The sequence below is a fragment of the Prunus avium genome, chromosome 7, assembly GCF_965620075.1.
Source record: "Prunus avium chromosome 7, drPruAviu1.hap1.1, whole genome shotgun sequence".
In the NCBI taxonomy this organism is placed as follows: Eukaryota; Viridiplantae; Streptophyta; class Magnoliopsida; order Rosales; family Rosaceae; genus Prunus; species Prunus avium.
In genome coordinates this window covers 498626-513524 of record NC_142290.1, presented here as the reverse complement: position 1 = coordinate 513524, position 14899 = coordinate 498626, and the positions used below count along the sequence as shown (strand labels likewise).

At 34.8% G+C, this 14899-nt stretch overlaps 2 protein-coding genes and 1 pseudogene across 2 annotated transcripts; all 3 read right to left on the bottom strand.

Annotated features, from left to right (window-relative positions):
• Window positions 1-2229: 2229 nt before the first annotated feature.
• LOC110760587 (uncharacterized) lies at window positions 2230-3930 on the bottom strand. Its single transcript, XM_021962887.2, has 2 exons — window positions 2794-3930; window positions 2230-2530 (listed from the first exon to the last, which is right to left on the bottom strand). Exon 1 carries the CDS (start codon window positions 3851-3853, stop codon window positions 2822-2824), a length of 1032 nt encoding a protein of 343 aa, XP_021818579.1. The 5' UTR covers window positions 3854-3930; the 3' UTR covers window positions 2230-2530; window positions 2794-2821.
• Window positions 3931-5216: 1286 nt separating this feature from the next.
• Window positions 5217-7064, bottom strand: LOC110760581 (uncharacterized; annotated as a pseudogene).
• A 3417-nt stretch (window positions 7065-10481) lies between these two features.
• Window positions 10482-13912, bottom strand: ING2 (PHD finger protein-like protein). Its single transcript, XM_021962878.2, has 7 exons — window positions 13752-13912; window positions 13569-13640; window positions 13238-13449; window positions 12348-12411; window positions 11681-11934; window positions 11524-11562; window positions 10482-10752 (listed from the first exon to the last, which is right to left on the bottom strand). Exons 1-7 carry the CDS (start codon window positions 13795-13797, stop codon window positions 10642-10644), a joined length of 798 nt encoding a protein of 265 aa, XP_021818570.2. The 5' UTR covers window positions 13798-13912; the 3' UTR covers window positions 10482-10641.
• Window positions 13913-14899: the final 987 nt, after the last annotated feature.

Here is a 14899-nt window from a genome sequence, read left to right as displayed (position 1 = left end):
TAAAAAAAGATGGGAATGGGTTTCAATGGTCTGACCTCAACGGTCATGACCGAATTTTATACTTTTGTCTTCAGCAACATGAATTGAAATAGAGGCTGTTAAAATATATATCTAGCTATGACATTAGCTTGCTTTATTGTTGGATGTTAAAAAGTAAATGCATGGGGCCCACAAAGATGAGTTTTGCATTATTTTTGGGCTATTTTTGGGATATAGCCCATGGCTGGAGATGGCCTAAAATCCGTGGCTTATAAACTGAGCACTACATATAACAGACTTGCGGTGTGGGCAAAATGAGATGCAAAAATGTGGTAAAGTGGGTCACTTTAACTTCCAGGGAACAATATGAGATTTGACCATATTTTCAAGGAACACTAGTGTAATTAAGCCTAATATATATAAACTGATAGAAAAGAGTAACTTCCTTCTTGGGATCACACTAAAAAAAAGTCAGCAATAGTTTCCCTTTTTTTTTTTTGGACTATTGGCAGCAACAGTTGCCTTGTTGGTGAGTAAGCCCTATAAGAGCATCTCCAACCGATATGTCAAAAGTGCCACATAGACATTTAACAGCTAGAAATAACATCTCACACACTCCAACCGATGTGTCAAAGCTGATGTGGAATGAAGGCTGAAGATTGAGATGTTATTTTTGACATCCCAAAAGCAAGATGTCAAATGAATATTTTATTATTTTTTCTTTTCTATTCTTTTTAATTAAAAATAAATCAACACTAAAATGTAATAAAATAATAATTTAATTTGACATATCGGGTGGAGTGTAAAGCTGTGTAAGATGTCAAATTGCCACATCAGCCATCAAATTTAAATTTGATGTTTGGTATTTGACATCTCTCTTGGAGATGCTCTAAGAGCATATCAAACCGATATGTCAAAAGTGTCACACAGACATTTAACAGCTAGAAATAACATCTAACACACTCCAACCGATGTGTCAAAGCTGATGTGGAATGAAGGCTGAAGATTGAGATGTTATTTTTGACATCCCAAAAGCAAGATGTCAAATGAATATTTTATTATTTTTTCTTTTCTATTATTTTTAATAAAAAATAAATCAACACTAAAATGTAATAAAATAATAATTTAATTTGACATATCGGGTGGAGTGTAAAGTTGTGTAAGATGTCAAATTGCCACATCAGCCATCAAATTTAAATTTGATGTTTGGTATTTGACATCTCCCTTGGAGATGCTCTAATAATGCTGAAGTTACGAATTTTTTGTTGGTGATATATGAAGATGTGTGACTATTGTCCTTTCTCACGATTCTAACAGCTTCGTGACAAATTTTAGTTGACTGTCAACTGCCTCTGAAGTGCATCCATAACACGTCGAATCAATTTTAGCATTATATTTTAATATATTTAAAGTTTTACTTAAATCTTTATTTGTGTATTAAATTTGTATTTGATATATTTCTTTTTCTGTTTTTTATTTGGTGTATCTCTTCCTTTTCATTTTCCAGTAATTAACTAATAAATATACAATAATTGAATAATAATATATATACGTATAATCACTGCCATTCAATACACAAAGAAACAATTCAATAATTATATCATTTGATTGCAATTTTCAACCAAAAAAATCATTACGATTCTCTAATTGATTAATTTCAATTTATATATGGTATTAAAGCATAATCCAAGTCAATTTTCAACCAAAAAAATTAATTACAATTCTCTAATCGTGAGTGTTGTATGTATGGGCAGTGTAAGAGAGCCATTAAATAAAACATAGAAGAAGGAAAAAACGAACTTGTGTTTTCTTTTTGCTTATTAAAAGCCTTAGTCTTTTAAAAATAATAATAAAACTTTAATTTGAATTGTTTAATATAAAAGCACACCGCGCGCGAATGTTGAAAACTAAAGGTGGGAGTCATTATTATGAGTTGTATTTGGGAAGTTAAATGTGTATTGGAAACTTGAAAAACTGTATTGGGAACTTATTTATGAGTTGTAATCTACCCAATAAAATATTTTCTTGTTGGGGTTGTGCAAAACTGAGATTCTGTTCTGTCCGTCTCACAACCATTACAAAACTGTTGCATATTAGCAATGTTACTGGCACTGCCATGTAAAAACTACATCAAAGCCAAGAATTTTAATCTACAAAAATTCAGGATTTCACTCATCAGTTTCAAGTAGTTCTTCTAATCTACCCAATAAAACTACAGATACATGTAAGAATCTGTGCTAACGAAATCGATACCTGCAAAAAATTTCATGACTATTGTATTGCTAACATTTGTTGTTGCAGCTGATGCTAAAGAACTTGTAAATTTACTGCACAGATGCATTCTATTGAGAAAGAAGCACTTAAAAAGGAGTGGACTTGCATTTTCATTGTCACAGGCAACTCTCTCTGCACAAAGAAAGCATCTGATCCCAGTCCTTCTTTTTCCCTCCACTCAAAAACCCATCCTTGGAATTACTTTAGCTTCTGTGGGCTACTCAAAATCTGAGCCTTTCTTGGCTTGGCATTGTTTATCTCCACCTGCTTCCATATCCTGTCATTTGGAAACATGAATTTCCAGAGATTGTATATCCATAACAACATTTAACTTCAATTTCTGCTCTCCAACATAAGCAGACAGTCACTAACAGGAAAAGAAAAAGATGAATAGGAGACGAAATTGAAAATCCTTCTTTCATTTCATTTTTCTCTCAAAAACACAAGAAGTATCAGATTCTTAATGGATCACACAGAGCACCCATATTTCCTTTGAAACACAACAAAATTCAAAATTCATTCAAAATTCGATCTTCTTGCCTTGCTATACATGCACAGTCATATGACTTCACTTCAATGCCTCCAGAATCAACTTAGCCTTATCGCTCATCAACTTAGCCTTATCTCTCATCAACTCACTCTTTCTAACAAGAAGCTCCAATTCAGTAACATTCAGCTTCTTCCACTCCTCATTCAACTCAGTTCGTTTGGGTTCTCCAATCAACTCCAAGCAACCCTCCAGCAACCTCTGCTCTCTCAAACCCTCACACGTCTCATTACACTTATACTCTTCAGACAACCCACCTACCGCAAATGACCCTTCGCCCCTGCCCCATACCTTCTTAGACAAGTTAAAGACCTTTAGCTCATGAGGCTTAACAGGATTATACTTCTTCCCTTTGTCCACATTGGTCTCGTACTTCTTCTTGAGCCTACGAATTTTGTCTTGTAATTGGGTCTTGTTCACATCGGCCTTCAGCGATTTCTTCATAAAATCATGAAACGCAAACATATCAGCATTTGGGTGCACCCCTTGCTTGGTATAGTAATCAATCATACCTTCCAAGATCTTTATCTCATCATCATCGCTCCAAATCCTCTGTAGCAGGAGCAGCTTCTTCGAGTCGTCTCCACCGGCTCCGGCATGGTCTGGCTTCTGATCCGAGTCTGAGATCTTCTTCTTCTTGGGCCTCTTGGAATCCGTGGGGTCGCTCTCGCTTGGCCGCTTCGACCCGGCCCTTGCCGCCGGCGTAGTAGTAGCCGAGGCCTTCGATCTAGGCTTTTTGGTCTTGGGCGTCTCTTCCATAGCCGAGTCCGGTTTCTTCTCAGCAAGTGCAGGCTCAGGCTCCTCAGACTCGGATCCGGATTCTTCCTCTTCTTCTTCGGAGCCAGGGGATGAAGACTGCGGCACCGTAGCCAAGTCCGGATTCTTTGGTGGTGGTTTCTTCTCAGCAACAGGAGTGGGTGCTGTTGGAGGCTCGGGTTCGGATTCGGGCTCGGATCCGGATTCTTCCTCTTCTTCTCCGTCTACTTCTTCTTCGGACGAGGCTTCCACTTCTTCCGGAGGCTCATCCTGAGAAGATGGGCGGTTGGGTGCCATTGGAGAAAAGAAATAGTGAGAGGGTTTTGCGAAATTACGGTTATGAAAGTGGGGTTGTGTGCACGAAGGAGTAAAGAGGGGCTCCTTGATATATAGGGTTTTTCTTTAAAGGCAGAACTATTTTATTTTTAATTTTAATGGCATTTGGGTATATTTAAGTGAGTTTTTTTATTCTATTTGAAATAATTTATAAAAACTGAGAATATAGGTTTTTCACTAAACCCTAAACCTTTAGAGCATCCGCAATAGTTGGTAAAAAAACAGTTCATTTTGGTTTAGTTTAATAGTTCAATTTATTGAACTTTTTTGGTAGCTATTGAATTGAATTATAGTTTCATTTGCATTGGTGCCAATTTTTAAATGATTGAATAAAATAAAATGAATAAATTTAATTATGATAAGAATTATACAACTGAAATGGTTTCAAAGAGATCTTTAAAAAGAGACCAATTTTGAATATAAAAAAATTAATAACAAAACTTTCTATTGAAAATTTCAACATAAACAATTTTTTTTGGGTGTAGGAAGTTGTGGGAGAGTAGTTTTCTACATATGCATTTATATTATATAGGTAAATAACTAGCCGTTTGAAAAGGAAACTAGTCAATTGTGTTTTTGAAAAGTAAAATAAATTAGGAATGACTAGTATATATAATTAGCTATCCATTTTTTATTTTTTTGAAAAGTGAAACAAATCAGTAATGGCTAGTATATATATTAACTAGATGTTTAATTTTTTTTAAATAGTGAAATTCATCAGAAACGGCAAGTTGCTTTGAAAAAAAAAAAAGTTACGGCAAATTTACACTAATTAAATGTAATGGAAAAATTTAAAAGTAAAAAGTAACGTTGTCCATATGTTAGGCCTAGTTTGGGATTGCTGCCGCTTTAAAAAAAAGTTGCTTCTGCTGTGCTTTAAAAAGAATCAGCTGTAAAGTAAAGCAGTTAAACGTTTGGTAAACTGTAATTTTAAAAGTGCTGTGAGTATAAAAAGCAGTGTCAGAGCGTTTGGTAAATTTTACCGTAAAAGTGCTGTAACTATTTATAATGACTAAAATGGACATGATGCTGAAAGTGCTTTTTACTAATCTGTTTGGTAAAAAATAAAACTGTAAAGTGCTTTTATACTTTTCTCCCTAAAAATTATATTAATCTTTGCTTAAAGAAAAGAAAATTTCAAATTGAATAAATTCCAACAAAGATAAAGAGATCACCACGGTAGTAGGTTCATACATCATCCTTCATATTGAATGAGTAATAAATATTTTTTTTGACAAATCCTTTGTCCTAATAAGGTTTGAATTGTAGCAATAAAAAAAAAACATTGAAACTAGGCTTAAATAAATGGAAATAAAGAAACTGTTTAAGAAGATGCATGCATTAAACTTGCAGCAATCTTGTTCCTTAATGTTTCTAGTTCTTGTGCTCCAGGCCCTTGAGTAATATGATATTCTTCTTGTGCATCACCCTCTATCTCCATTGCATTTGGGTTGTCATTCACTTTGTCAAAATGAATATCACATTGGGCGTGCCTCCTTATATAGTTGTGAAGTGCCACAGTTGCAATTACTATCTTCACTTGCTTATCGAATGGATAGTTGGGCATGTCTCGTAAAATACTCCACTTTACACCAAAAGTGCGTTCAATGACACTCCTAAGGGAAGAGTGTACGTGATTAAATACTTCTCTAGAACCTGTTGGTTGAGTACCCCTACGAAAATCTGGAAGATGATATCTTTCACCTTTATATGGTCCCAAATACCCGCTCATTTGTGGGTAACCCGCATCCACAAGATAATATTTTCCTGTAACCAGTAAGATATGTTTAATTATAATATAATTTGAAAGTGCGCAAATTTGAAGTTTAATGATATGCACATATTTGAAACATTACCATTTGGAGGTTTGGGAAAATTTAAAGCATTATTTCGTAACGCTGATAAAAATACTCTTGTATTGTGTGCAGTGCCTTCCCAACCTGCACATGCAAATATGAATTGCATGTCAAAATTACAAGCTGCCATTATGTTTTGAGTCGGTATTCCTTTCCTGCCAATATATGGTACTTGATCTTTAGGAGGTATTGAGGCTTTAACATGTATGCCATCTATAGCACCAATGCAATCCTGCAACACAAGAAGAGAAACATTTCAATAAATATTACTTTGTTCGTAAAACAAACGATAAATTGTTGTACCTAATTTTTACCTTAAAATGGGGCATATATCTTGAATCTCTCAATATCTTTTCTGGGACTCCCTTAAACTCAGGATCCAACAGTTTTATGATATCAACAGCCATAAGGCATACAATATCAAGTAATTTGCCAAAGTATCTACTCACAGTTTCACCAGAATGTTGAAATCGTTCTTGTGCTAGCCTATTCCCTATACCATGTCCTAGAATGTGCACAAACATTCCCAACATCTCAGCAGCGCACATTCTCCTAGCTTCCCCACTTTTGTAGCAACTCTATTTCCGTTCTTCTCTTTCTTAACCTGTGTATCAAGTTGTTGATTTGTTCTCTTTTTCCCCTTCCCACAAGATTTTTCAGTAACTTGAATTGTTTCATCTGGTACGTATACGGGATCATCAAAATCATCACCACTGTCGAGTAGAATACCATCACATTCAGATGAATCATGGGTTGGAAGTACACCAGATGAAGGTGCCCAAGCATGGTCACTAGTGGCGGTGGTGTTCATGAACATTCTATCAAACTTCTCTTCCATATCAGGACTAATACCCTTTCTACGTAATTTTGCATATTTGGGATTTATCTACAAATCAAAGAGAACAACATTAAAAACTATTACAGATGTTTCATTGAATTATAATAAACAAACAACATTAAAAAATATTAATAACATACCTCAATTTTGTTATGCCACCATTCATCAGAAGCATCAATAGTCCCAAGTTTGGAATTCCACCCAAGACCAGTTTCTTTTCCAATTAGTTCTTTCCATATTTCCATTGTTCCTTAAGTGCATCCCACTTATTTTTCAATTGTGATTTATCATACTCGGCTCCTGTCTCTTTACTCAAGCTAATCCTTACATTTTCCCATCCTTCTTTCTTAAAGTGAGTACCAAGACGATTACCTGCCTCCAACTCCTTGATACACATGTCACAAAATATAGTTGTATTCTGATTATTCCATACAGCCGGAACTCGTGATCCACTAGCCACATTATTATTCTTCACCATCTGTGCATGTCCTTATATAAATATGTATGTATTGGGAGATGAACATGTTATAGCAAATAATGTTTTTACTAAAAACATGCATAGTGTCTAAGATTAATGGAAGTCAAAGAAATAAATGTTTGCAGCAAAACTAGTTTATCATAAAGGGAATTAAAAGAAAAATGGAGCTTGTCGTTGGGTGATGATATCAAGTTTATTATCAAGTTAGAGGAGATATGCATTGTGGACCCATCACAACTCAACCACAATGAGGAGATATGCATTGTGGACTGCACCTAGAATAAAACCACCATACTAGCTATGAGACCCATCACGATAAACTCTCAAGAAAATAAAAATAACAGATCATATGGGTCTTCAATGGTGGATAATAAAAATAGATTATTATAAATAAACCCAATCCTAGACATGTATTTATAAAAAAACCCACACACTATTTAAACATAGAAACACACCCAAAATCAACAATTGTATATTTTTTGGGTGTGTTTATAAATGGGTTTTGAGTGTGTAATGATGGGTTTTGGGTGTGTTTATAAAGTGTTTTGGGTGTTGGGTTTTTTTATAATTTCAACCCCCATTTTGGGTGTTTTAGTGAAACCCCCTAATAAAAATACCAGCTATGGGTCTTCAATGGTGTCCACACGGAAACTTCCTGGCATGGGCACCTTCATGCTTGAAGAAACCATGGACAACCAATAGAAAAAATCTAGACGTATATAAAACCATGGACGTATATAAAACCAGTAGAAACCATGGACAACCAGTAGAAAAAAAAAAAGAAAAAGAAAAAAGAAGAGCAGCATGTATATAAAAAGTTTGAGAGATTGAAGAGATTGAAAAATCTACCTTGTGAAATAGATTGAGAGAGATTGAGTGAATGGTTGTCTGCAGATTGAGCGAATGATTGGGAGGCTACGTGAAGAAACTTGGGAGGCTACGTGAAGATGAACTTTGGTGTTTGCAGATTTGAGAGAAATACGTGAGGATAGATTTCTAACCTAATAAGGGTATTTGTGGAATTGCGAAAATGTTATTAAAGGGAGCGCGCTGCTTCAATTGAAAGCAGCTTTAAAAAGCAACCATAAGGTTGCTTTTAAAAGCTGCTGTCAAAAGACTATTGCTTTTAAAATAAGCAGGATATTTTTAGTTTTACAAAATACCTTAAACTGCTTAACTTTAAAGTTAAGTAGGTTTTTGGCGGAAAAAAACAATCTCAAACGGGGCCTTAATAAGAGAGAGGCTGTCCATATGTATTGAAATGAATTTCATTTCAGAGTTCATTTTATTTACTTTTGAAATGAATTATTGATTCCCGAAATGAAATATTGATCTCTAAACTGAACTAAACTTTACCACTGCAAGTTAAAAATTCAATTTATTGAAATAAAATTCAAATGATTCTCACCATTGCGAATGCTACTATTGATAAATGTCTCTCGTTTATAGGAAAACCCTTGAGATTCCTTCTTTCTTTGCAATCCATTTTCCTTGATACGAGGGAAATTTATTTCCTCAACTTGCACCGCAGATTCACGTACCATATTTCAGTACAATATTGGCCTTGAATTTGGTGCGTCACAATATTTACTGTAAAATAAATAAATAATATATTTCTTTTTTTAATACAAATTAACCATAAAACTTCTTAATTATCTTATACTTCTCTCCCTTAAATCTTGTAGGTTACTAGGTTACTTCTTTTTTCATGTCTGAGTTGGGTACCTTAATGTTGGAATATAAATTATTAACTTTATAGTCTTTAACAGTGTAGATGATAAGATTAGTATTCAACAATTTTAAAATATGACATTCAAGAAAATTATGATGGTATATATTACTAATCAATATAAAATGATATTATGAAGTGGGCCAAAACAAGTAGTTAGTGTAGTAACAACTTATTAACTGGTTAGTGCTTGAGTGCTCGTATTTAAATTATTTTTTAAAATTTTGTATAGGGACCCTTTTAATGTGAAACCTGACTTTGCCACTGTACGAATGTTGCATTGCAGCAGATCCCCAACCATTCGAAGAGCATGGAATTTCAATTTTACATGTATGTATATATTACTATCAACACTAATTATCCACAAAATATATACACACATGTAAGGCTGCAAACAAGAAAACGGCAAAGATTCATCTCTCTATACATCAATATCTTTAAATTCATTATTTATATAAACGATGTGATCATCCTTAATATCTCCAGTCACTTTGGTTAACTTACTATCCCCGCCAATTGTGAAACATCCATAAAGAACGCTAACACTGCTGCAAAGATACTAGTTGTAACCGTGCTCTTTAAAGGAACGTGGGTGTTTTTATTAAGGTCTGCATGATGGCATACCAAAAGAGCAGCTGGACATATCTCATTTAATCTCAATGTATGTGTTATAGTTTCAACCTAATTGCTCACGTGTGTGTAGACCATTCGACTTGCTAGGGTTGCAAGAATGGCATCATACCTAAGATTGAAACCGACTCAGCCTTATGGCATGTTTATTAATCCGTAATTGGATTAGGATGAATTGAATTGAGGAGGGAGTTGAATTGAGGAGAATTAGATTCCGGATTCCTATTTAAGTTGTTTACTAAACCATATGGATTGAGGAGAGTTAGATTCCAGATTCCTATTGAAGTTGTTTACTAAACCATATGGAATTAGGATAGGAGTGGTACTAATCACTAAAATGTCCTTGTTGTTGGGTTAAAGTAGAATGATAAATTTGAAAATTTGAAAATTGTGTGAGGATATAATGGGTAAAAAAGATGAATTCCTACTGAGTTAGTTTTCCAGGAATTAGAATACTACCTCACACTCAGAGAATTGAATTCCTCAAAAATCAAGAATTCAATTCCTAATTTTGTGTTGGCCCTACTTACTTTTTAATTCCTAGATGTGAAGTAAACGCACGAATTCTCCATAGGTGGAATTCAATTCCTAATTGGTAAACACACCATGAATCTATTGTGATTCTTATTTTTTTTAGCAAATTTAGCCCATATAGTTTGAGAAGAATTTGAAAGCAGCATATAACCTCAAAATGCTTTGAATTTGGAAAAGTATTTTTTTGTCTGTCTAACTTATTAAGCATCATGATTTTTCTTCTCAATCCATAACGAGATTGTGTCACCACCATTATTACTTACAAAGCTGTTCCACGATAATACTTACTGTGACGTAAAAACTAAATCAAAGCCGAGAATTTTTGTTCACTACTAATGTCACAAGATGATTCTCAACCTCATTTGATCTGCTTTCCTAAAGAGAGAAAATTTATGTATTTCACTCAATTTCAAGTAGTTCCAATCTAATTTACCCAATAAAACCTATCAAATTTGAGCAGCAATTTCAAAGCAGGAAAAGGAGAAGGTGGTAAGTTGTTAAAGAGGGAAGAGCAAAGAAATAGATACAGGTAAGAATCTGATAGATCACATCTCCATCACAATCGTAACCTTACAGATTATAGTCATAGACTCATAGCCTTCTTCCCACACTTTCTAGGGAAAAGATACTGAAACAACACATGAATGGTTTATTAAAGCAACTTAGGCTGTGCAAAACATACAATTATTGACTTTGTGGTTGTAGTCTGCATGTTGGACAATACCACTTTCCCTTGAATCTTGTCTCTGGTGTCAGCCCAACACATGCATAATGGAACCATTCGCCTCCTTGGCACTGTCAATTAGTAAAAATGGCACATGATAAAAGAACAAATATGTAAGTAGCAAATTGCACTAGAGTAACTTTGTCTACTTTATTTTTCTACAGCCAATGACACCCAATAAGCTAGAGTATTGAGAAACTGTTACGGCCTTTGTAGTCAAACAAGGTTATGCAATAAGAAAACACCACAATATTCTCACCAGTTACAAGTCCTAAACATATGAAGTGGTTCCATAGTAAGCTGATGTGGATTTACTTAACATTTTCAACTTCAAGCATGTAGAAAGTGATAACAAAGATACTGTTAACCATAAAACAAAAAAGATGAGCTATACGCTGTTATAACCATGAGCCTGATCTACAACCCCCACCTCAAAGGGAGGGGGGTGTGCGAATTTTCAGGTTTCTATGCCCTATGATCCTTCAAGAGTGCATGTGAATTGTAACCCATTCATTTTTGTGCTATTATGTATGCACAAAACTCAAAGTTTCTTTTAATTTACACTGTTAGAAGGAAAAATATTGAGAAAACAAATGCAGAAGATCCTACTATAAATATTCTGTAAGAGATTTAACGCTGATCAATTTAACATGCAAATACTATGAGCACTGTCATAAAAAAATCTCATGACTAATGCTAATATTTGTTTTTATAGCTGGGGCAAACGAACTTCTAAATTTAATGTACAGATGAATTCTATTCAGAAAGAAGCATAAAAGATAATTAATTAGGTAATCAGAAGGGAAAGAAAAAGACATAAAGAATGAACCAAAAGGACTTACATTTTCATTGTCACAGGCAATCATATCTCCAAAAGAGACCTGAAGAATCGTGATAATTCCTTTAGTTCAAAACATTTAAACTGAAGAAAGTGTAAAAGTAATGTGCACAATAGTAGCTTAAACTGAAAATAACAAAGATGAAACGAAAAGGCAGAACCTGATGGCAAACGCAGTAGGTAGGTTCATTTGGATCAATGGGTTGCTCAACATCAACAGGAGCATATTCCTTTTTATGGCTTCCTGGGGGAGGCATGAGTTCAAAGTCCCTATCGCGCTCTCGATCCCAGTCCCTATCCCTATAATCAAGCCTTTTTGATTGAGGTGTTACATAAACAGCCTTGCGCTTTTCATTTTTAGGGGCTATAGGTAATGGAGGAAGAACTGCTGGTTCATCGGGTGGTATTTTTCCTTCTGAGAGAATAGAAAGCAGATAATAAGATAAATAAGTAGTTAATAAATTTTCTCACTCATTGGTTTCAAGACGTGCACCCTCAAAACAAACAGAAATGCCTGAACTGGCTGATATAGTTTATGGCTAGTAAAATGAAGGTAGGGCTTCCTTGATGGTTTTCCAAATGGCAGAACTCATCTACTAAGTATAGGCGAGCAGAAAGTATGGCTTAGTAGAGTCAAATGAGTTGAGCTTTGATTTTGTTAACTTTCCTACTTTTTTCTTCGTCCATGGCCTATTACCTTCAAGTGGCCTAACTAACTGGAATATAACTAAAAGTACTTTTGTTCCAGAATTCATTGAATGGTTTCTAATCCTTCAAAATATAGTATGGACTATTGGGACAACAGTAGACTTTCACAAAGTCATGTACCTTGCTTTAAATCTTCTGCAAAGTGATTCAGATCCTCGTCAAGTCGTTTTACATGACTATCTATCTGATGCAAACACAACATGTAGAATTTCTGTAAGTTCCAATCATAAAAGATTCAAAAATTCCCAAGGCATTTGAAGCCATAAAATAAGGAAAAAATACAGGGAGAGTAGGTATACTACATTTACAATCTAAAACATATAAAAATTAATATGCCTCAAGGCTTATGCCTAACCTTGCAAGACTGAAATGGCTCACATACGAAGAAAAGAATTGAACTATTAATTTGAAAAAGTGGTGCTACATACTCCCATCTAGGATGCATTGTCATGTTCTCTCGTGGAGCATTAATTGTTACAGAGAAGAATCTAGCAACACATTAAGTGAATTTTAACAAAATCTTATGTTTGAAAGGCTTGTTCATTCAAGAATGGGGTGATACCCTACTGGTTCTTCAAACTTACTATTAGTTGAATGGTAATCAAGCTTATGTCATACCATTTGAAACTAGCTCATGATATCCGCTTATGTCAGCGACAATACCAGATAATAGGACCTTTCAACTAAGCAAGGCACTATACGAAATTCCTCAAGTAAATCATTCTCTACATTAGGATAAAGCAATCCCAGAAAGCTCCACCAAAAATGTGAATTATCCAATTTAAATAACAACTCGTTTGGCAGTTAAATTATGTGTCCAAGAACAGAAACTGACTACTATGAACTGGCATTTCATAAAAAATGCAATTAAAAACCCATAATAGAATTCCACCAATTATGGCAAAAAATAAAAAAGTAACAGATGAAGCATAATATTTGAGCACCCCATTGAATAACTTGATAGAATTCAAGGAAACCCATCAGACAATATGGTTAAAAGAGAAGCTTACCAGGTCATAAGCTTGTTGCGCCAACAAAACCTTCTCAGTACATAGACTCAATGCATTATCTTGATTTGCTTCGATTTCTTTTCGGATTTTCTCAATTGCCGCTTCATCTTCTTCATTGTTATTATAGTTATGGTTATTGTTCCATTTCCTTGAGCTCTGTGAAGACAATCCCAAACAGTACTTAGTCTGCTGCCTCGTCTGGTGTATCATGGCTTATTTGCAAACACAATAATTTATCAACTTATCAGAATTTTCAATCGTACAGCTCTAAAAATAAAAACCCTAAAAATTAGAAAAAGAAAGGTGTAGAATTGAAGAAGAGTAGAGTTACATTGGGAGCGTTCGTCGAGTTCTCGGATGGTGTTGAGGAGCCTCTGGAGCTCAGCAGGCAATGTGCTTGCGTCTTTGAAAACCCAAATGCAAATTCAAATTCATACGAAATTCAGTTCAAACTAATTTTAGTAGAAAAATATAAATAATTACAAGTCCAATTAAATTATCGAATACATCTTACATTCAAGATAGTCGTCGACGTACACTCCAGTCCGTACAATTGCCATATCCGGAAGTTTGGGGATTTTTGCTATCTAGGGTTTCTCTGCTAATTCTTGTTCAACCGGACAATGCAGACAAGCGGCGTCGTTTAGCTTAAAACCTCAACATGGAAAGAAAAAAGAAAAGAAATAGTAAAGGGGCGGCGATCTTCGGTTTTTCTAATTTTTTTAAAAAGAAATTGTATAGCCGGGCGGCCATACTCGGTTTTCTAAATTTTTTAAAGAAATAGTATAGCCGGGCGGCTATACTCGGTTTGTTATCTGGCTAGTCTATCTATATATATAAAGCAACCCTAGAGCTTCTCTCTTTTGAGCTCAAATTATGTGGGTATGTTCCAGAAAACACTGAGGGAATCATACGAGTTTGATTGATACTTGTAGGTTATATGAAGATACAATACATTTTTGTAACTACTTGTCAAGCTCCAAAATATATATGTCTATATAAATCTTTTTTGGGATGTGAAATTAAACCATCATTGGTAGTCTGTCTTAATAGGATTAGCAAAGAAATCAGTACAGTTTAGTTTCGTGATTTTTGAAATTAACTGGGTTGGCCTTCTTAAAAAATATAAGTTGTGCAAATCAGGGAAACAGACCCACATAACGCACAAGAAGGTGACCTCAAGGAGGTGATAATGAATTCCTTCCTCACCCTTTTGACTTATCCTCCATCATAAACCACCAAACACGTTAATGCTTTGATTTGTTACAAGCCCACGCTATTAGGCTCGACAATGGTAATGTTCCGTATATCACAAAGGCTCCTTTTCCCCCTTCTCCTAAAAGTAGGAAACGCTTCACTCAGTGCAATTTAACTGGAAATGGTGCATGTTTTGTTTTGAGACTCTGATATTATTAAACGAAATGAACTTGACATCTACTCTGTCAGTTAAATAATTTTGGGAAATTAGCATATGCTCACAAAGTTGTCCTGGCTTTTGTAAACTTGCAAGCTTTTACCCGCTCTGGCATCAAGCTTTGAACTTTAACCTGAAGGTGTGTGCTGGCTAGGGAAGAGATGATATATTTACCTGAAAAAACCTGTGTTTGGGAAGAGACCTTGTATATGTCCTTAGCTAAGAAGTTTTTCTATTGTTGGTGAGTG